This window comes from Plasmopara halstedii (assembly GCF_900000015.1).
Source record: "Plasmopara halstedii genome assembly, contig: Scaffold_672, whole genome shotgun sequence".
Taxonomy (NCBI): Eukaryota; Oomycota; class Peronosporomycetes; order Peronosporales; family Peronosporaceae; genus Plasmopara; species Plasmopara halstedii.
Genome location: NW_020187589.1, coordinates 442,339 through 462,225, shown reverse-complemented (window position 1 = coordinate 462,225; position 19,887 = coordinate 442,339). Strand labels below are relative to the sequence as shown.

Sequence of the window (19,887 nt, the reverse complement as noted above, 5' to 3'; positions counted from 1 at the left end):
CCATCCCTGCGTCGTGCTTCGCACGGAAAAAGGCGTCAATGACGTCGCACTGCTCCTTATGCAGGGTCATTGGCGTGTTACGCAGTATTTGGTTCCCGAAACCAGGTCGATCCCATGACGCAAGCCTCGGGCCGGAGGTAGGACTGAAGGCGGGTCTTTGAAGACGACGTCTTCAAATTCCTTCACCAAAGGATAGTACGGATCCGAAGGATTCCGTAGGGTCGACGATCCACTTCGTGCGGTCAGCACTCTCTTAGTGTCCTCCAAGACAGCTTCATCCAGAAACGTTGACGAGTTTATATCCTCGTCCGGTCGTACAATAACCACTTCGACCATATCGCCTGCCTTCAATGCACTGCCGAACTCTTCAAGGGACACCCCGCCCAGCTCACGAAGAGCATCTAATGCAGGCATAGCCTCGAGGCGGACGTCGCCATCTTTCTATCCCGTCATACCGTTGACGATGGTGTATAACCGTGCACCGTCATCTACGATAGACACACCCTGGATCAGGGTCGACGCCTGGCGTCTCGCAGCCAGCATAAGGCGTCGCCGTCGCCTCTGTACAAAGGCTCTATGGCTCGGTGAGACCAGGGTGAACACGCACTCCGCGTCGTCCGGTGTCACTCTCCCTGCCCGCTCTTTTGGAGCTCCAATTTTATCGACAATATCCGACGAAGGGCTGCTAACCCTCCAGTGGATAGCGTGCCACTCCACGCGCATCCAAAGTACCGTGCCCAAGATGCTTGGACTCTGTCCGACCACGCCAACAATGGCATGCAGCGACTGCTTCGCAACAAGAGCAGTGCTCAGTGGTTTACGTGCCACTTCATGTGGATCACGGGGGCCTCGCCCTCGATGCCTCGGCTCTTGGCCGACCATGTCACGCATGACATGCAGCGACTTCTCCGAAACTTGAGCAGTGCTCAGTGGGTTACGTGCCACTCTACGATCAGCCTGCGAGCCACGCTCGGAACTCCTGTCCGATAGACCGTTGGTGTCTACCAACTTGGACATTCCAATGTCCAGCGCGTTGACCGTCTCGGTCCAGAGCTCTCGCCAATAGCGCTTTTGTCTCCTAGCAGGAGGAACTTGACTTTGAGATCCACAGGGACCTTCGGGACCGTGACACGCGTCCCCGTCGCTAGTCGAACAGTGACAATGTCACCCAACCGCGCTTCCAGCGCTTCAGCATACAGCTGACTTCCTTCCATCGTGGAGCGTCGTGCATAATTGCCCTACGCCCCGGAATCGTTGAGGATCTTCCATGGCTTCTCGAAGCCTTTTACGGTCGCCTCCACGACCAGCAAGACCGGCTTGCATACACGTTCCGTGTTCAGGAACACGGAGCTCTTCGGGGTTGGGCCCTTTGACCTATGCCTCCTTGAGGCTCAACAGAACTCAGTTTTTCCCCAGTAGGTCATCCCGCGCCTACTGGGTGGTGTCGTTTCCCTGCGACGAACCGGACTGGTAGGAATTGGGGCGATGGTTCGAAGAACCTTGACGCGCCTTGCGCAGTGGGCAACCGTTCTGAAGATGACGGGTGTCCCCACAAACAAAACACCGTCGTTTGTTTGTGTGCTGCCCGGCAGCTCACTTTACGCATTTGTGCTACACTTAGAAAACTACAGTGTTGACATTAATGAGGACGATAGGTCTATGTGTAGGATAGGACCGTGGGGATACGTGAGCTTTCAGCTTCATGTCAGGCAATACAGTTAGGAGAATAGTAGCTTATTGATATGGTAAGACGTTATTAATTTGGTATCGGTTCATATAAAACGAGCTTTACATACAGGACACTCTTGAAACAGAAGGCAAACTGTATACTCTGTTAGAGTCAACGACGTTTTTGTGCAAGAACGGCAAGCTCGCTGCAGAGTACCACCGCACTGCAGCTCTTTAATAAGATTGAAAAATCATTATATGCCAGCTGTAGCCCATAAACAATATTCTACTCGGAGCACATGCACTACGACGCTATTTTTGAAAAAGTAAACTATCACAAATGATTAATATTATAAACTGTCGGGTACATGTATGTTTACGTCGAAAAACAATCCGAGATTGCGCGTCTTAGTATTTCAGGGGTAATTAAAATGTGCATGGCGCAACAACGAAACAAAAGAGTCATACACTTGAATGCCGCACGATAAGCACACTGAATTTTGTGCGGCACATAAAGTTTAAGTCAGCTAACGTATAATGTATAACACACAACAACTATTATGTAGTGCTCAAAATTAGAAACAATGACTAGTCATTAAAAAGCAAAAAAAAAAATTTCACAAATTTGTCAAACGAAAGTCATAAGCATCTATGGCTAAATAAATCTGGTTAAATAAGTACTCAACTTCTTATCAGTAAATTTTGTCGCCGTCTTAAATGAAATGATATCATCTAGAGGCTGCACTGTTCGTTCGTAATAGTCATAGACTACCTCAAAGATAACAAAGAAGAAAGAGTTACTTGAAAACCTTGGAATCAGCAATGGGTTTGCCCTCAAGCTCATCCTCATTGCACCAATAGGCCGCCACGCGTGCCTTTGTCTCGTCGTTAAGCTCCGCTTTTTTCCATGTATAGTATTCAGCATCCGGATTAGCTTCAATCATATGCTTCTCCGAGTCACCACGGAATAACCAGCAGCCCGTGATAATAATCTCCGATCCCTCAGCACCACAAACGTCCATAACACCGAATGCATACTTCCGCATAGCCTCAGAGCGTTGCAGGAAACCACCAACAGCATTGCACGTCATAAACATCTTGGTGTTTTCATTGTTGTAATTGTAGTCACAAAACCAGAGTGAGTAACCTTCTGTATCCAAGTGTTCCCAAAACCACGTCATGGCATCTGCCAAGTTCTTTGTATTCGAATACTGAACTTTCCACGCATCCAAATTCATCGACGATGGCTTCTCTCGATTTAACACGGCAAGTGGGTGTTCGACTTTCTTAGGCTTCGGTTCCTCTTCTTTCACAACAACCTTTTCTTTCTTCGGACCAGCCTTCTCTTTCTTCGGAGCATCTTTCTTGACAGTCTTTACAGCAGAATTATCACCCACAGCAGTCAATGCTACATCAATAAGCGGCACATCACCAACAACAGCTTGAAATTCCGGTTGATTTACCAACGTCGTAAACCAACGGATCACAGCAGGGAATGGCTTACGGAATTCTTTGTCCAATACAAATTTAAACGGGTACACTAACGACGATGCGACAACAATGTCGGCTAACGTCACCTGCTCACCTACAAGGTATGTGCGCAAATGCAAATGATTCTCCAAAGTCTGCAAAACTTTTCTCACATCAGCTTTGGCTTTAGTTGAAGCAGCAGCATGAAATTTGCCAACACCAAGAATAGGGTGAACCCAAACTTCGAGAGGTACTTCAAGTTCAAAGGCAGAGAAATCGATCCAACCATCGATTTGACCTGATTCAAAGAAAGTTTTGCCATACAGTCCAAGATCAGGACGTAAGCGAGCTATATAGCGAGCAATAGCGCCACTTTCAAAGATACATCCCTCCTCCGTCTCAAGTAAAGGGACTTTGCCAATTGGGGTCTTCGACTTGAATGCCGAAGACTTGGTGTCTTTGGCCATATCAAATTCCGGCAACTCAATATTAATACCATTGTACTCGGCGGCAATTAGCACTTTAAAGGCACGATAATTTCCAGGGTATGTGAAGAGCTTCTACTTACAAGAGAAGACATGAGAAACATACGCTGCTAGTAGTTGTGGAAGGTACGTACCATTTTAAACCACAGAAGAAAGACTGGAGATGGATGGCACAGAAGGATTTATTGCAATAAATACTGACTATATACCGGTACTGATAGAAGTTGATTGGACCGGTATTGTTAGAAATGACAATTCAGTTATTGTATCAACAATAATAATAGCAGCTTTATAATTGGAAATCATGTTAATGTGTTGACAAGAAAGTAGATGAGCTGCTTGATGCAGAATATATTGGATAAAGCTCATTTCTAATAGTACGAGATATAATTGAGTCAGCACTTTGATTCGAAAGGACAAGTAGCAAGGCGATTTACATTCTCAAGCTCATATTTAAGACGATGTTTAAATTTTAGAATAATAAAACAACTTTATATCAATATGACGGCGCCATGGGGGAGCTTACGCTTGTTAGTACCTACCAAGAGATGTCGACTGCGTCTATTTCCACGCTAAGCTTCGACGAAGGATTCAAAAATTTGGTGAACTTAAAGCCGAGGAAAATACTCTCTGCCATTTCCTTAGATCCGGATAACGCGCCAGACGGTGTCACAAATAGTTTTTCGTTCAAGACATACCCAATTTTGGTACCAAAGGTTATGATCTCGACATATAATGACTATTCCTGCATAAGACGTCATTTGATCTGCATCTCAAAATTAAACAGCAGATTTTGCGATGTGGTAATATATTGAATGTGATTAAGTTATTCGACGCATGCATGTTCATGTACAAGTTGCTATCGCGACATGAGCTTAGACATCTTGCAATCTGTGACAAAAGTGCTTTGGATAGGAAATGGAGACTAGTGGTATACAAGAAGACACATTTCTAAGACCAATATTCTTATTGTAGAATCACAAAATTGACTTGAAGAAGTAGGTAACTAAAGAATCTAATTGCACTTAACTCGTCAAATCTACTTATACTCATAACTACATCTTCACTTCCTCTCCATCCAATATCTACTTCCATCTCTTGTTCTATTCATTCTTCCATAACTTCCATCCTCTACTTCCTGTCTATTGCAAACGTCACATCGTAACCAACCCGCCCTTTCCTAATTCTCCCCAAAAATTCGTACCAACCTATTCCCATCGTACATTTCCCCCCCCAAACCTACACCTTTTGTCATCCGGATACCACATGTCAACGTCCTGTCGACCGTCCTAACCGGCGCTGGCTCCTTACAACCTTCATCAAGACTTAGCGAAAGAGACAAAGACTACGAAAGCTCAAGTGTTCTACTACCAAGTCTCGTCGTCAAACTTCAGTAACTAGCATATGACTAGAAACGATAGTCTTGACGACCTTCGTGTAAGTGAACGTGAGCCAATGTATCCCGACTCTTTAACTGTCGCTCCACCTGGACGTCGTCCTGCTCCACCACCTCCACAACATGGAACTTTAGATCCTACACGTCAAATGCCAAGTAGTGAACTACCATATTATCGTACAGATAGTGCACCAAATGCTCAAGGGTATCCAAACGCTATACTTGAAACAGGGTACGTTCATATCAATGATTCAAAATATTTCAATAAACTTTAACATCTTCATCATTATAGAAATAATGGATACTCGATGATGAAAACACCAGTCGAACTCAAGAAAATTCCAAGTACCAAACAACTTCGTGCTGCAGATGAAAGTTCTGAAGATAGTTATGATAGTGGAAGTTATGTGACGGATAAAATTCAAGGTGCAATGAATGAAGGAATTGGATGGTTTCATGCGAAGATTAAAGTGGAAAATTCCATTCATTGGGCAAATAATTACAAGATTCAATGTTGTATGTTTCTCATTTTTATCTGTGGAGGTGCGACAACGATTGTATTCTCTGATAATGATGCAAGAGTTTCAGTTGGATTGGTTTCTGGTAGTCTCATTACACTCTTTTGTTGTTGTGCGGTGGTTTATACGTTTGTGACACGTCCAACATGGCGAAAACATCCCAATCCGATTATTTTCTTTCGTAGTATTTGTGATATTTGTCTCGTAGCTGTTTTATTGATTACTGAGCTTTATAAATGTGGAAATGGGGATTGTTCCAATTCACTTACTGGAGCATCATGTACAGCAACAGCAGCATTAACACAATTTTTCTTATGGACATCAGAAAGTTGGTTCTTTGTTATGGCTATTGATATGTTATCATCATTACAAAGTCCATTTACCGATTATAAAAGTAATGTTCGTCGTTATCATGGATTTGTATGGATGACAGGTACATGAAATCACGAAATTCTTCATGAATTTTAACATCTAGTTAACAAATTTCTGATACTTTCTAGGTCTTTTAACGTGTATTCTTCTCGTATCAATTCCTGATTTTGCTGGTGAATCGGAATTTGGTTATTGTTGGACTGCAAGTGAAAGTAAATTGCGTCATCATCGTACGGATACTCAAATTTCAAAAGAAACGGGAAATCTTTGGAATCTGAATTTTCAGTAAGTTAAACTTTGATCTTCTTTGTATCAAGTACTAACATTTTGGGATCAGATCGTGGTTGCTCTTTTACATTTGGCTTATTCTCTATTGGGTCTATGCTATCACGTATGTATTGAATAGATTTATTGTCACTAGATTGTTTATATTGACAACAAGTTTCTCTATTACTAGAGTCATCTATTGGGCTTATAGACGACTCAATTCGGGGTTATCAGAGACATTACGTATGCGATTACGTGTATTACACTCAGTCACAATGTAAGTGATCTCTTTGAATTGTTTTTAATCAATTATCGAAACTAAAACGTTTTGTTTTCTTAGCTATGTGATTGCAATTATTATTTACTGGGGTCTTTCGTTTTGTATTTACGTTCCATTCTTAGTACAAGGTCAAGATCGTTCGAGTTGGGTGGCTCAAATGATGAATTTCATGATTACATGTAAAGGATATTTTGATTTTGTTGTCTGGTTTCAAATGAATGATTTTCATGAAGTAGCGAAGAAAGGAAAAGGGATGAAAGCTGGTGTTGATGTGGATGTCGATTTAAGTCCACAAGTGAATTTAGCTTTACGTTGTGAAGTTTTGTATTATACAACCACCGGAATTATTCAAGCAGTTCGTGATACTCAACATCTTCCACCAGGTGCAAATCAACAAGAATTATATTTACAACCTCAAGGTACTGAAGATAATCGTGGATCACTTGGAGTTGATGAATATATGATTCGAACACGTCCAAAAGCTGCTCTTGGTAAAGGAACGTTGTTTATTGATTATTGTCCTCATACGTTTCAAACCATTCGGGAACATTTTGGAATTAAAACGAATCAATATATTGAAAGTCTCAGTCGAACAACAAAGGAACGATTAAGTGAAGGTGCTAGTGGTGCCTTTATGTTTTTCTCACATGATCAACAATTAATTGTCAAGAGTATGAGTGATGAAGAATCAGTGTTTTTACGTTCCATTGCAGCTGATTACGCTTCGTTCTTGTTAACAAATCCCGATAGTTTACTTACAAGATTCTATGGATGTCATGCTATTCGATTATATGGCAATACATTTAATTTTGTTGTCATGGCAAATCTCTTTAGTACTGAAAAAGTGATTCATCGACGTTATGATATTAAAGGATCTTGGGTTAATCGTAGTGCGAAACATCCATCAAAAGGAAAACGAGTAACATGTCGTCATTGTAATGCCAAGTATGTATTTGGATCTACTGATGCTGAGAATTGTCGAGCACGAGTAGGTCGTCATGAACCGAATGTGATATTGAAAGATAATGATTTAACTGCCAAAGTTCGATTAGATCCTAAAGTCGCAAAAGAATTATATCATCAAGTGGTAAAAGATGCGAATTTTCTATCACGATTGGGAATTATGGATTACTCGTTGTTATTAGGGATTCATAATGTTGAATATATGGTGAATCCAGATTTAGAAGAAGATTCGAGTCTTCCATCAAAAGATTCAACAACTGGTCCAAGACGTCGTACAAATTTCGATTCGACAAATACTTTAACTACTTCAACAAGTCATCGTCGTGATTCGAAACCACGTATACATTTACCACGAGTAGCTACAGGAACACGTCGAGCAAATACTGTTGTTGGTCCATCAATCTATTACTTTGGTTTGATTGATATTCTTCAAACTTGGAATATGGATAAAAAATTGGAACGTTTTGCAAAGACAAAATTATTAGCAAAAGATGCGGATGGATTATCTGCTTTACCTCCTGCTGCATATTGTGAGCGATTTAAACGTAAAATGGGTGAAATCTTGTCTGTTACAACTCGTGAAGAGTATTCTGAAGGTTTTCTACATGAAAGAAGAGAAACGTTGAGTCCAAATGATTCAACTCGTCGTTTTTTTTAACTCGTGAGGCTTTGGTGGGTCAGAAAGGCAATGGTGACGCCCCCCACCAAGGGCCCGCCCTCACGGAACAACGAAAACTTCAGTCCCATCGTGGTGGCTTTTTATGTTGACAAGGTTAGCGGGTGTACTTTAGATAAACAACAACACACAAGTCAAAGAGTTTCTAGCCTAATGAATCAAAATTTTGATAGAACTTGATGGTTGTTAAAATGTGGTGTTTTAGTATTAAAATTTAGAGGTTAGAGTTTTTTTTTATTGTAACCGCTGATAGGTTACATTTTGACAATAAAAATGGCGGCAAGTCGAAGTAATAGCCCAATTCGAGACGCGCTACTTAAGTGGCAACGTCAACAGGATCAAAAACGTCGTGAGAGAACACAAGAGCGGAGTATAAATTTTGCTTCATCGTTAATTTGTGATAGTTTGGAGTCTTATAGACCTAAAGTGATGTCGTATTATGATGTAGAAGAGGATACTTTAATGACATTTATTAAGGAACGCGATGACGAAGATAGGAGATTGAGACAAAAGAATGGAATGGAATTTTATTCACCAGTAAGACCAGAAGATTATTCATTCAAGAATTCAAGTTCTGGACTTCGTCAGCATTTAGCACTTTCAAGAATTAAACCTCCAATGTCAAAACGAAGACTTGACACGACAGTAAGAAAATCATTTGGAAATGAAATGAAAACACCTGAAAGATGGCGAAGAATTGCAATGCGATCGAAAGGGAAGGGAATTGAGATGAAAGAATGGGATGAAGAAGATGCACAACAAGCGGAAAGATTATTGGAAAAAGCTGCAGAAGATGAAAAGGATGAAACACATTGGAAAGATTTGTTTCATTCGACAAAAGTGAATTGGAATTTATCAAATCAAAGAGTGGAACATCAAGATGAAAAGAGGAAGAATGAAAAGCTACTGGATGAAAAGAGTTGGAATTTATGTCAAGGGAAGCATAGTGGAAGTGATTCGAATGCACCTACTTTACTGTCATCGTCAGTAGGAGAACACTATCGGAAAGAGGGATATGATGATCATAAAGAGGAATGTTTAGTTGATGAAAACGATATTTTGAATGGAAATCTAGTGACAACACTATTTCATATTGAAATGTCACGATTGAATATGATTATGGTTGTGATTTGTCTCTTGATTGGCACAAGTGGGTTCTTTGTGGAAGAAATTCTGAATGGTTGTGGCTGGATCATGATTCAATCGCCTCTTATGATTTCAAAAGAAAATCAATTACAGATACGTAATCGTGTTCATAGGCTTCAACAAAATGTTGAGATGTTTCAACTTTCAACTATAGACATGGATCTCAAAGCCCAAGCGGTTTTATTGCAAGTACGTCATCATATTAAACAAACGCAGAAAGATCGCGAGAGGTATCGAAATATACTTGTAGATGAAATGCAAGAGATGCGACATCATCTCATTCATGTGACGCAAGAGGAAGTGAAAAGAGAACGCAAATTGATTCAATCGCAGCTTCAAGATCTGGTGAAAATGGATCAAGAGATGATGCACAATCATATGAAAGCTGATAAAAGCATTGAAACATTGAAAGAAACAATGGCAATCCAAGTCGAATCAAATGATGTGATAGAGGACACTTTAAAAGATCAACAGATTGATTTATTACCGCTAGATCACGCTAAAACCTTGGCTTCTATTCAGCAAAACGACGATGTTTCAGTTTCTTTTCGAGAATTACCAAATGATCAAAACAAGTTTCAATCTCAACTTGGCGAAAAATTGGTGTTAGATAAGTCACAACTGAATGTTGAATCGAAGCTCTCGGCTCACGTTGATGAGATTATGATCAAAAGTAAACAAAGTGTAGCATCTTCGATCTCTGATCAAGTTAAACCTGAGACTGCTGATGATTCTCAAGCAAAAGTCGTTGCGACTGGAATGACACTAGATGGATTTATCCTACTGATAGGCAGCATACTTCTAGTAGTTTGTGTCTTATCTCGTGTATACAATGTTTATCGTCACAAGAAATGGTTAGAAAAGCGTCGAAAGCGAAGGAATCAACGAGCTTTGCTACGAGCTCAGCAACGTGCACAGGCTATGGCAAAATTCAAAGGTGATAGCGATGCTGCCGACTCTTGTATTGAAGAAGTTTGTCTAATGACACCAGAGCACGATAATGAAGAATTTGAATCTCCGCTCTCTAGATATAACGTTGAGAGCGACGGTTTGAATCAAAGACAACAAATGTATCATTCTCCTGTGCCTCGCCACCGAAATTCTGAGGTAAGTTTTCGATCAAAAGTGTTCAAGTTGGAATGAATTTGCTAACATTGTCTACTTTAGCGACCGTGGACTAGCACACCAAAGAGTTTAAATCGTGGAGTAACCGATCAACAAAGTCCTTGGCAACGTCGAAAACGCCACGTCCAGGACCGACGTATTTAAGATAGAAGCTTGAGATGGCAACATGAACGTGTTCGACATCAAAGTGAACACATTTACGTGAGATTCTTGAAAATTTCAATGAAATTTGTCAAGAAGGCACCGCCTGTGAATTTCCTTCGCTATGACGAAGTGTAGGTCGATTGGTTTGACGTAGAGGAAGTAGAGCCATTTGTGCACCCTGAATCTTTCCATAATCGTCAGAAACAGAGCTAGCACATCGTTTTAAAGATGTAGGTTTTGAACTTTTCGACATAAAGCCTCCACCAAGAAATAAACCAGTAGCACTGCCAATAAAAATCTCACGTTGTCGTTGAGCCAATAGTTCATGAAGTTGTTTATGCTTCTTTTGAAGATCCACGTGACTTTCATTTTTGTTTTGAGATATCGAAAGTAAAGTTTCGTTTAAGTCGCGCCGTGGAGATAACGGTCGTGCCTTTAAAGTCCTAGATACCAGAACAGGTGATTGCTGTGCATAGTTTGAATCCAAAAGCTGTCGCGACGGAACGTTCGATTCATTCATGACGTTATTGCTTCTATCCCCCTTTTCAATGCTTTCCAACAAAAGTATTTTTTTCGACAAAATGTGCGAATGTTTTCGACTCAAATGCACCTGTTTGTTCATTTTCTCATATTCATTCAGTGCATGTCGTGTATGATGCTGCTGGTATTGCAAAACTTGACGTAGTTGTTTCATTCTCTCGTCTTTCAATTCATTTCTTGCTTTCATTTGATTAAGTCCAACATTTTTAACTGGTCGTGTGGCAATTCCAGTAACATCTAACAATGAAATATGACTTCGTTTCTTCTCGTACTGAATTTCATGCTTTTGAGATCTATTGATCCGGATAGGACTGAGATCGACGTCTTTATAGTTCATCTCACTTTGTAGTCGTGGAACTAATGACGAGGTACCCATGTCAGTGTTTTTTTCGTTTAAAATTCGTTGTAACAATTGTCGAGCTTGTTCCTCTCGTCTTCGTGGGTGAATTGATGGTTCAAATAGATGCGTAGACTAGTTATACAATCAAAGTTTGTTTAGCCAATATTATTCTTATTGTACTTTCGACATCAAACGTACTTTGACGCTACCATCTTGAAAGTTACGAGTGAATTTCTTTGTGTAGCGTTGCACTCGTGCCCCAAGCAAAAACTCAATCGGCACATAGTCATTTGTCTCCGTCTCCGGGACCATCATGTGCTAGCTATTTCTAGTTTTCGAATGACTTGGTCTGAAGGCAAATTTAGAATCACATTAAACTCGTTACTGTGAGCTGGTAAATATTCATGCGAGGTTGCGAACTAAAGGCATTCGAAGGATCTAAGCTCCGATCTAGCACTTATTTCATGTGAATCTCCTGTCTCAAAGATGAGACCACTTTAAATATAAACGGAGATCCAAGATTTGTACGCTGTACGATCTTTTAATACATAAGCGCTCGTTAGACATCTGTTGTCTTGATATCTTTTTTATACACTGTAGAGATTGATCGACCATCTACAAACAGTAATGTGCAGTAAAATAATTCTAGCCATCATTTTGTCCTTCTAAGTGTGCGCTTTTGTCTTGCCATCTAAAATCAGACACTTTGCTCTGTGCAGCGCGTCTGGAAAGCCAGATTTGTTCTAGTTTGAATCACTCAAACTACACTTATCAAACGAGATTACACTACCAGAACTGAGATAGCTACCATACTTTTTGAGCGTATATACGATGCCATACTTCCGACTCCGTTGTCAGCGAGCTATGACAAGCAAACTTCTTCGTCGCTATAATCACATTCGTAATACTTTTACACTAGCTCATGCCGTAAAGTTTGGTATTCTCGCTCTGTGAATTTGTATAAGTCTGATCATACGCCTTTTCTATATCAAGATCTGGTCGCGAGCATGCACGTCTGCACCACTGATGCTTCATATGCGAGAGTTTGCACAGATGGAGTCCACTGGTTAGGAGACAAAGTTTACAAAATAAAAATGTGTACGGAGCCCGAAAGAGATGATATGATGCAAGCGATACCTAATGTACAACATTACCATTTTTTGTATTTTTGACTACTAAAAAGTCATTTAGCGCACATTAAACGTCGCAATCATCATAACGAAAATGATGCTTGTAAGCAAGTATCAAACTGCCCGCTTAATGGAAGTTGTTTATTTTATACGCTTCAATAATGCGAATACGTTTTAAATATTGTGTTAGCAGCTGTTAAGGTAGAGCCAGCGGCTGCGTCTGCAGTACATGATTTGACTTTATGAGTCACACACTTTGAACCTCAGCATTGGAATGCGCTTGAAAAGACTTACCCAGTTATTCATGACGGTATTTATACGTGTCTGATGACTGCGGCAAGATTTGCATTGGATGCCTCCAATACCCAATTGTTCTTCAAATTGTCAGTCGCTTTTTTATAAAATGCTGATGCACTGTATATCTAATAATAATAATGCCTGCACATAGTTTCCAGACATTATAGAATTACTTTTTCTCGAGAAGAATCTTAGACCTTCATTTTGCTACGAGGATGTTTAAGTATACCATCGCTCTGTTTACTAGTGTCAGCGCGATTAGTAAAACCAAAAAAATCATCATTTACGACTGCTAATCATTCGTCACGTCATCGCCAATATCAATTGACTCGTTCGCGAAGATTGAATACTTACGTCAGAGTTTCTACCAGACGATGCTAATTCGGTTTCATCTTAAATGATCTTTTAAAATAATACTTTGTCTCATTACATAAATTCTAGCACGACCGTAACGTATTATATCCTTTTGCAGCTTTACATATCCTTGAATACATTATAAAATATACGACAGAAATTAACCCAGTTAGACTTTTCCAATTAAAGAAAAGACTAGGCAGTTTCTGCATTGCCAGTCGCATAGAAATATTCAGTTCGAACTTGTAAAGTTGCTTTTTGTCGCCGACGTGTAGGCTCTAGCGTCACGGAAGTGCGCATGAAGGCTTCGTACCCCATGTACGACCTCGAAGGTGGAATGGGCGTACCCATTAAAGAATACAAGGCTATCAAGGGTCATAGTATTAGTCAATTGCGACAGAACAAGGCGATTCGGGTGAGTCAAAAGTTATGGATATGCACTATCCTCTCGCATCTCACTTGTGCTTATATTTCCAGATTACTGTCAGTCTTTGCGTCTGGTATTTTTTCTCTGCATCTGCTACTTTTACGAATAAAGTTTTGATTAAAGAGCATCATGTATCGGCTGAAATGCTGACAATGTGTCACCTTTTTATCAGTATTCTTCTCGACTGTACGATTACTACTTGCTGTAATGAGACCATAAATACTCATTTGTTTTTTTGTGGATCATCATAGTCGTTGTATTGACACTTCCAAATTCCTCGACGTCTGGAGCGTGGAGGATGCAGCGCATACGTATGCGCAGTATCATATGGATCGTACCATTGAGTCTCTTTTCAGTCATGGCCAAGACACTTACATATTGGAGCTATAATGCCGTGCCTGTATCCATCGCACAGACATGTAAAGCCTCTCAGCCCTTTTTTAATGTGGTATTGGCTTATATGGTCTATCGCTCGCGATTTTCAATTGCCACGTATTCAAGTCTTGTTCCAATCGTTTTTGGCGTTGTTATGGCTTCTGTGTCTGAAATGGGCATGAATGTAAGCAATTCGTTTAACTTTTCATCTTTGATGCACTAGCTTAACAATCTTGGTGTTGTACAGGATTTGGCTCTTTCTGGCGTTGTATTTGCCGTCGTGTCAGCTCTCCTGGGTGTGATGCAGAGTATGTATGCAAAGTTCCTTTTGCGCCGTCGAATTGTGTTGGATACCGTCAACGTGAGTACAGCTCATCAATTTATGTATCATCTCAACCTAATATGTCTATATTATCCGCAGCTTCACTTTTACAGTGCATTTGTGTCTTTTGCAATCAATGCCCCATTCGTACTCATGGCTGCTCGTGCACACCAAGACAACTTTGTAGCAAGTTTTCCGTTTACCAAAGTGTTATTGTGCAGTATGATGCACTTTGTCGGAAGTTTCTGTTCTTCGTGGGTGCTGGGAGAAGTTTCAGAACTTACATTTTCAATTATGAGCACGATGAAGCGTGTTGTCGTTATTCTTAGTGCCGTTTTATACTTCGGGAACCCGGTGACTTTCCAGTCGATTTCAGGCATGCTGCTTGCGGTACGTACTTCTACTTGTTAAGTTATATATCTATTCTGACAATAAGTCTCGTGTGTGGTGCTATCGTTCGTACAGATTGCGGGAGTGGGTACGTACCAGCTAGTCAAGATCTCTGAGAAGCAGGCAACAATGTTACCGTTGCCACTTACAGTCAAAACATCGGAGTAGATTGCTCAGATAACTTAAATAGACGATATTGATACAATTTCTGGATCATTGTTGGAATTGACGTTGCAGAGAAGAAAACGTAAATGCCATTCGTAAAGGTAAGAAAAGGTTGCAAATTTAATTATAAAACACGATGAGGTTGCCCGTCTTTCAGACAGTGTCGTACAGAACGTACTTATACATCTACACTGCGTTGGTTCAAAGAGAGCTGGTCAGACGTAGATGAATTGCCATCAGGTGTACTGTTCGCCGAAGCTTGACCAACTCCATCATTACCAGAGGATGACAAATTCGGTATAGCACCATTTGAGGCAGAAACACCACCTATAGACGCTACTGCATTCTGCTGCATCCTTTGATACTGCTGAATCATTTGCTGTTGCAACTGTTGATTAGGCCAAGCAAGACCCCCAGCCACTGCACCATTTTGTTGGGTCTGTAAAAGCTGCTGCAGCATCGCTGCTTGTTGTTGCTGAAGTTGCTGTTGATATACTGCCTGCGGATCTACTGGACCCTAAAAATTGATTCTGCAATGTCAGTCTAGTTGTAGATCAGGAGCTTGAGTAGTTCGTACCTTTTTAGCGGGTTTGATATCGTCTCGCGGAACGATATCGATAAGAAAATCAAAAACGTCGGTCTTTGTAATAGCCATCGCAATGTCATTGCGCTGCAGTGTGCGACGTTTGTTTTCCTCAGTGTGGATCCAAGCTCGAAGACTGAGTTCAAGAATAAACATTTCACACGCCTTGGCAAACAGCACAGGCGCTTCAGCACTAATCATCCGTACGTCTTCGTCTGTTTTCATGATTTTCTTAATACGTGCAAGTGGTAACTGATGCGTTTTAAAATCATAAGCATTCGGGTCGATCTGCGAAATGTCTTGAATCTGATGTTGCCAAAAAGCATGAAGTGCAAGTTGCTGCTGCTGCATCTGCGCGCGTTGATTCTGAAGCTGCAATTGCATCTGCAAGTTCGTACTAGTGGCATTTGCTTCTTCGTCGTTGGACATGACAATAAGGTCTCGTATTAGAACGTCCTACTAAACGCATCGAGGACATCAAACATGACGACATACACACAGACGTGAGTGAACGGAGCTTGTTATAGGCGGAAAAAGACGCTTCGCTCTCATTGGGCGTGAACTTACCTTCCGCTTCGGGCTATTGGTCGATTGAAAAGAGGCTCTGTCAGTGGCGGAACGGGGGCGCGTTAATTATCTCACAAAATAGATACAAATTGACCAGTTAAGAACGCAGAAAAACCTTAGGATAAAGGGAAGTATTGAAATGTTACCTTGCCTATTGTATATTACGAACACACTTTACTAAGGTTATACTTTGGTTATTTTTTATATATTTATACCTTTGCTAAATATGGCTACATGATCAAAGTTGATCGACAATGCTTGACACTGCATCTTGTGACGCATAAGATTAGCATGGCATGGCATTGGCAGCAACGATTTGATCCGATAAATGTGGAAAGTGCGTGTCAGCAACAGATTCATAAGGTGCTAGTCATTTCTTTTCAAGTTTGAAATACGTGAACCTCTCAAAAGCTGAATGGTATATAGATCCACAAGTCTATGCCGTTTGATATCTGGTTAAAGGAAAAGATTAGAGCTCACCAAAATTATCGCATACAAGAGCGAATTGCTACTGATCGTCTGCGTACTGCAGCAGAAATTGATGCATCTTTTCGAGATTGGCTTCGTCGAAAACGCATGATTAAAAAACAAAAGAATGCAGACGATGCTGATACTAGTGGCAGTGCTAAGGTGTGCATCATTGATTGTGCTGTAGCATATACTTGCTAATTTGTCATTATGATCAGCCTAAACCATATTGTAAACCTCCGTCTTTGCATGTAAATCCGAAATTGAAAAAAGGATCAACTCGCACAGCAGAACATACCTCTGTGATTGAAAGTAAATTGCGTTCCAAACATTCAGAATTCGAAAATCAACAAGCTTATAATGCTTGGCTGGCTCGAATACGTGTTCAAGACCGTGTGAGACGACTTCAGCGCCGCGATGAACTCATCAAACTTGAGCAACAGCAACGTGAAAAACACAGGATCACGTGGCGCAAGAAGCTGGCAGTTTGTGCCTATTCAACCCAAGCACTGTAATGGTAGGAAAAATCAAGCGTTAGTTGTTATGTAGAATCGGCTGATTCTATTTGGATTTTTACGAATATTCATCAGTTCATTCTGATCCCTACATACCTTATAAGTAGAAATAGTCGGCTTTTAGAGATTTCAAAAATCTTGTGTGAATGTATGTATTGCTTTTATGTAGGATCTGTTCGGCGAAATGTTTTGTGTACTTGGGCGTTACAAATCAAAATATCCGAGTTGTCAGTTAACAGCGGAGATATATATTTACGAATTCAGGCGTTGCTGAGTCTCCTGAATGCAAACACTTCTACGTCTCAAATCTACAACAACTTGAATGGGGTAGCAATTGATAGAATTGTATCAAAAGTTATTAACATTGACAAGAATGAAGAAGAGAATTAATTCCATTGTAGTTTTGACTCATGCTGTATGTTATCCTGTAAAGGACACTTCTGACAGGCTCACAGCGAAACGGTAATCCAGGCACGTACCCACAAAAAGTATCGTATTCAGCCACATAGACGTATTTATCAACAGGTCTGAGACTCAAACTTTTCGTCGTTATCCATCTCATATACGAAACTGCTTCACGCGTTCGCAAGATGAGCATGATCAGCAACAATAAGCCTTAGCTTGAGAAACGGCTGCGGCCTTTGAACCAAGACGCTTGAACGCAACAAACGAACGAGATGTAATGTTCGGCTCTTTCATTGTTCGTCATCGAGTCAAACTGCTTGCAACTACCACCATTTCTCATTTCGCGTTCATAGACCTACTCCGATCAGGCAGTTAAATAGATACTTATGTCTTTCAGCCACAACGACCACACTAATTCTGCCCACATCCGCAAAGAGCTGCTTTTTGTTTGCTGCAAGAACGAAGACATTGCCATCGATCGCATAAGACAGCTACAAAAGTACGTTCTTTCAGTCTATTTACTGAATTTAAAAGGTCTGATCCTTTCCACAGTGTGTTTCCTAGCCCAACAGACACGATGTTGTCTCCAGTGAGCAAAGCTTTAAGAGCTCGAACTTTTCAAAGCAATCGGAACGTCATAACTTGGCTAAGTTTAAAGCGAGATAGCAATTAATGGTTATCGACTCGTTTCTATTAGATTATACAATTACAGTCTAGTACGAGAGACATGCTTTTTGCCTACAAATAACATAAAGCATTTTTTTGGTTTTATCCCGTACGAAGTATATCAAACTAATGACATCGGAATCGTATCCATACCCTTAGAAATGAGCTCTACAATTGACGTAATTCTCAATCGTATCGACCGCATCTTTCGCCCTCATGTACATGTTTCTAAATTAAACTACTGTCTTAGAAATAACATGTGCGCACTGGTCTTTATAGGAAATCGTGCAAGGTCAGGTGGTCATCTCGTCGCCCAAGGGTTTCTCCCACCAAGGTCTGGCTATGAAGGTCGAGGGCAGTGCACGTCTTCAGGTTTCCACTAAGAGCAAAGGATTCTTTGAGTCACCTCATCATAATGTAAAGCCTCTAGAGCTCGTATATTTTCATCTTCCCGTGGCTCCAGCAGGCAAAGTACCGCCTGGTATCTCCAAATTTCCCTTTGAGTTTGAGCTACAAGGCAACGAGGACCAGAAATTGCTGGAAACGTATCACGGCGTCTACATTTCAGTTAAATACGCGATTATTTGCGATTGTATTCGAAGCATTATGAAGAACAAGTTACAGAAAAGTTTGGAGTTTGTGGTGGAAGTACCGGTGAGTACATTTGAGTAATGAGTAAATTGATGTTAACATGAAGGTTGCTTTGAAATATGTAGCTGAAGGAACCACTTCCAGATTCCCCTCAAGAGTTTCATATCACTCCTAAGTCGTTAGAGAACGTTCGACAGGTGGTAACTGATAGCGTATAAAAATGAAATTGGTCAGTCTGACCGGTTTAATGTTGACAGCAAAGGCTATCGATGATGCCATCCTTTCATATCACAGGTAAGATTCACCGCACAAATTGCCCAATAAATTTACCATTTACTGGCGAGGTATGCATGATGTAATTGCTTTAGTCTAGCCTGAGCTTACTAATTACTAACTGCTACAGGTAATAATTGAGGAAGCAAAGAGTCCAATCAAGTCGGTAGAATTACAGCTAATTCGAGTTGAAAGTGTGGCTCATGACGAAGGAATTGCGAAAGATGGCGAGTCATGAATGATAATTTGCTACGATTTTTATCAAAGACTGATCGTTTAGTGTTCCAATTTATGCTTCAACAGCAACTGAGATTCAAAATGTTCAAATTGGATGGGGTGACGTTTGTCGCCAAATGCCAATTCCCATCTACATGATCTTTCCGCGGTTGTTTACATGCCCGACAATGTTGACCCCTAGTACGTTATCTCATAAATTCACTCTTTTATTCGAACTTTGTCAAATTTAAATTTTCTTTCCACAGCTTTTAAGGTTGAGTTCGAAACGAACGTTGTCGTTCTCTTCGAAAACGGCAGCATGATAACTGAAAACTTCCCAATTACTCTATATCGTTAAGGCTCGCAAGTTTACCACCAACAAATCGTTTTGCTCAGACACATTTTTAAAGGTTTGTATATCAAAACTCGTCTCTCATTCCAAATTGTATCCTTGAAAAGTAAATCGTTGTTCTCGATAAATTTACTTGTTGCGCTTGAAGATCTTGTTGACCAACAAAGAGAAAATTTCAGACGGCATGATTGAAACATTGGCAATCTCATCCATAAGAGTCTTGTACGTTTCATCCTCGTAATGATGATAAATACTGACGAGGTCGAGCTCATTGTACAGTCTCTTGACACTCTCAATAGCTGCGGCATCGTGACGGCCGTAATTGATTTTTAGTTGCTCTTTCTGTTCAGGAGTCGCGCGAATAAGTGCTTGGACAACGAGCCAGCTGCATTTATTGTCCT

General features: G+C 40.7%; 8 protein-coding genes across 8 annotated transcripts; 5 read left to right on the top strand and 3 right to left on the bottom strand.

Annotated features, from left to right (window-relative positions):
• Positions 1–2,465: 2,465 nt before the first annotated feature.
• Positions 2,466–3,605, bottom strand: PHALS_13712 (elongation factor 1-; the record flags this gene model as incomplete). Its single annotated transcript, XM_024729519.1, has 1 exon — positions 2,466–3,605. The coding sequence occupies one exon, from the start codon at positions 3,603–3,605 to the stop codon at positions 2,466–2,468; it is 1,140 nt and encodes a 379-aa protein (XP_024579888.1).
• Positions 3,606–5,027: 1,422 nt separating this feature from the next.
• On the top strand, positions 5,028–8,077 carry PHALS_13711 (Phosphatidylinositol-4-phosphate-5-kinase (GPCR-PIPK/Pi-PIPK-D2/PiGK2); the record flags this gene model as incomplete). Its single annotated transcript, XM_024729518.1, has 6 exons — positions 5,028–5,251; positions 5,312–5,970; positions 6,038–6,194; positions 6,247–6,300; positions 6,367–6,453; positions 6,517–8,077. 6 exons carry the CDS (start codon positions 5,028–5,030, stop codon positions 8,075–8,077), a joined length of 2,742 nt encoding a protein of 913 aa, XP_024579887.1.
• Positions 8,078–8,368: 291 nt separating this feature from the next.
• On the top strand, positions 8,369–10,510 carry PHALS_13710 (uncharacterized protein; the record flags this gene model as incomplete). The annotated part of the gene is made up of 2 exons (XM_024729517.1): positions 8,369–10,348; positions 10,409–10,510. The coding sequence occupies 2 exons, from the start codon at positions 8,369–8,371 to the stop codon at positions 10,508–10,510; spliced, it is 2,082 nt and encodes a 693-aa protein (XP_024579886.1).
• An 88-nt stretch (positions 10,511–10,598) lies between these two features.
• Positions 10,599–11,702, bottom strand: PHALS_13709 (uncharacterized protein; the record flags this gene model as incomplete). Its single annotated transcript, XM_024729516.1, has 3 exons — positions 10,599–11,171; positions 11,253–11,522; positions 11,589–11,702. The coding sequence occupies 3 exons, from the start codon at positions 11,700–11,702 to the stop codon at positions 10,599–10,601; spliced, it is 957 nt and encodes a 318-aa protein (XP_024579885.1).
• Positions 11,703–13,469: 1,767 nt separating this feature from the next.
• Positions 13,470–14,853, top strand: PHALS_13708 (drug metabolite transporter superfamily; the record flags this gene model as incomplete). Its single annotated transcript, XM_024729515.1, has 6 exons — positions 13,470–13,586; positions 13,649–13,784; positions 13,850–14,157; positions 14,221–14,334; positions 14,395–14,685; positions 14,761–14,853. 6 exons carry the CDS (start codon positions 13,470–13,472, stop codon positions 14,851–14,853), a joined length of 1,059 nt encoding a protein of 352 aa, XP_024579884.1.
• A 175-nt stretch (positions 14,854–15,028) lies between these two features.
• Positions 15,029–15,658, bottom strand: PHALS_13707 (nuclear transcription factor y subunit c-1; the record flags this gene model as incomplete). Its single annotated transcript, XM_024729513.1, has 2 exons — positions 15,029–15,367; positions 15,428–15,658. The coding sequence occupies 2 exons, from the start codon at positions 15,656–15,658 to the stop codon at positions 15,029–15,031; spliced, it is 570 nt and encodes a 189-aa protein (XP_024579883.1).
• A 576-nt stretch (positions 15,659–16,234) lies between these two features.
• PHALS_13706 (uncharacterized protein) lies at positions 16,235–16,983 on the top strand (the record flags this gene model as incomplete). The annotated part of the gene is made up of 3 exons (XM_024729512.1): positions 16,235–16,363; positions 16,427–16,630; positions 16,687–16,983. 3 exons carry the CDS (start codon positions 16,235–16,237, stop codon positions 16,981–16,983), a joined length of 630 nt encoding a protein of 209 aa, XP_024579882.1.
• Positions 16,984–17,774: 791 nt separating this feature from the next.
• On the top strand, positions 17,775–19,799 carry PHALS_13705 (hypothetical protein L915_06134; the record flags this gene model as incomplete). The annotated part of the gene is made up of 12 exons (XM_024729511.1): positions 17,775–17,887; positions 17,941–18,038; positions 18,106–18,272; positions 18,334–18,708; positions 18,771–18,842; positions 18,903–18,989; positions 19,049–19,145; positions 19,222–19,335; positions 19,401–19,408; positions 19,494–19,544; positions 19,635–19,708; positions 19,766–19,799. The coding sequence occupies 12 exons, from the start codon at positions 17,775–17,777 to the stop codon at positions 19,797–19,799; spliced, it is 1,290 nt and encodes a 429-aa protein (XP_024579881.1).
• Between the last annotated feature and the right edge of the window lie 88 nt (positions 19,800–19,887).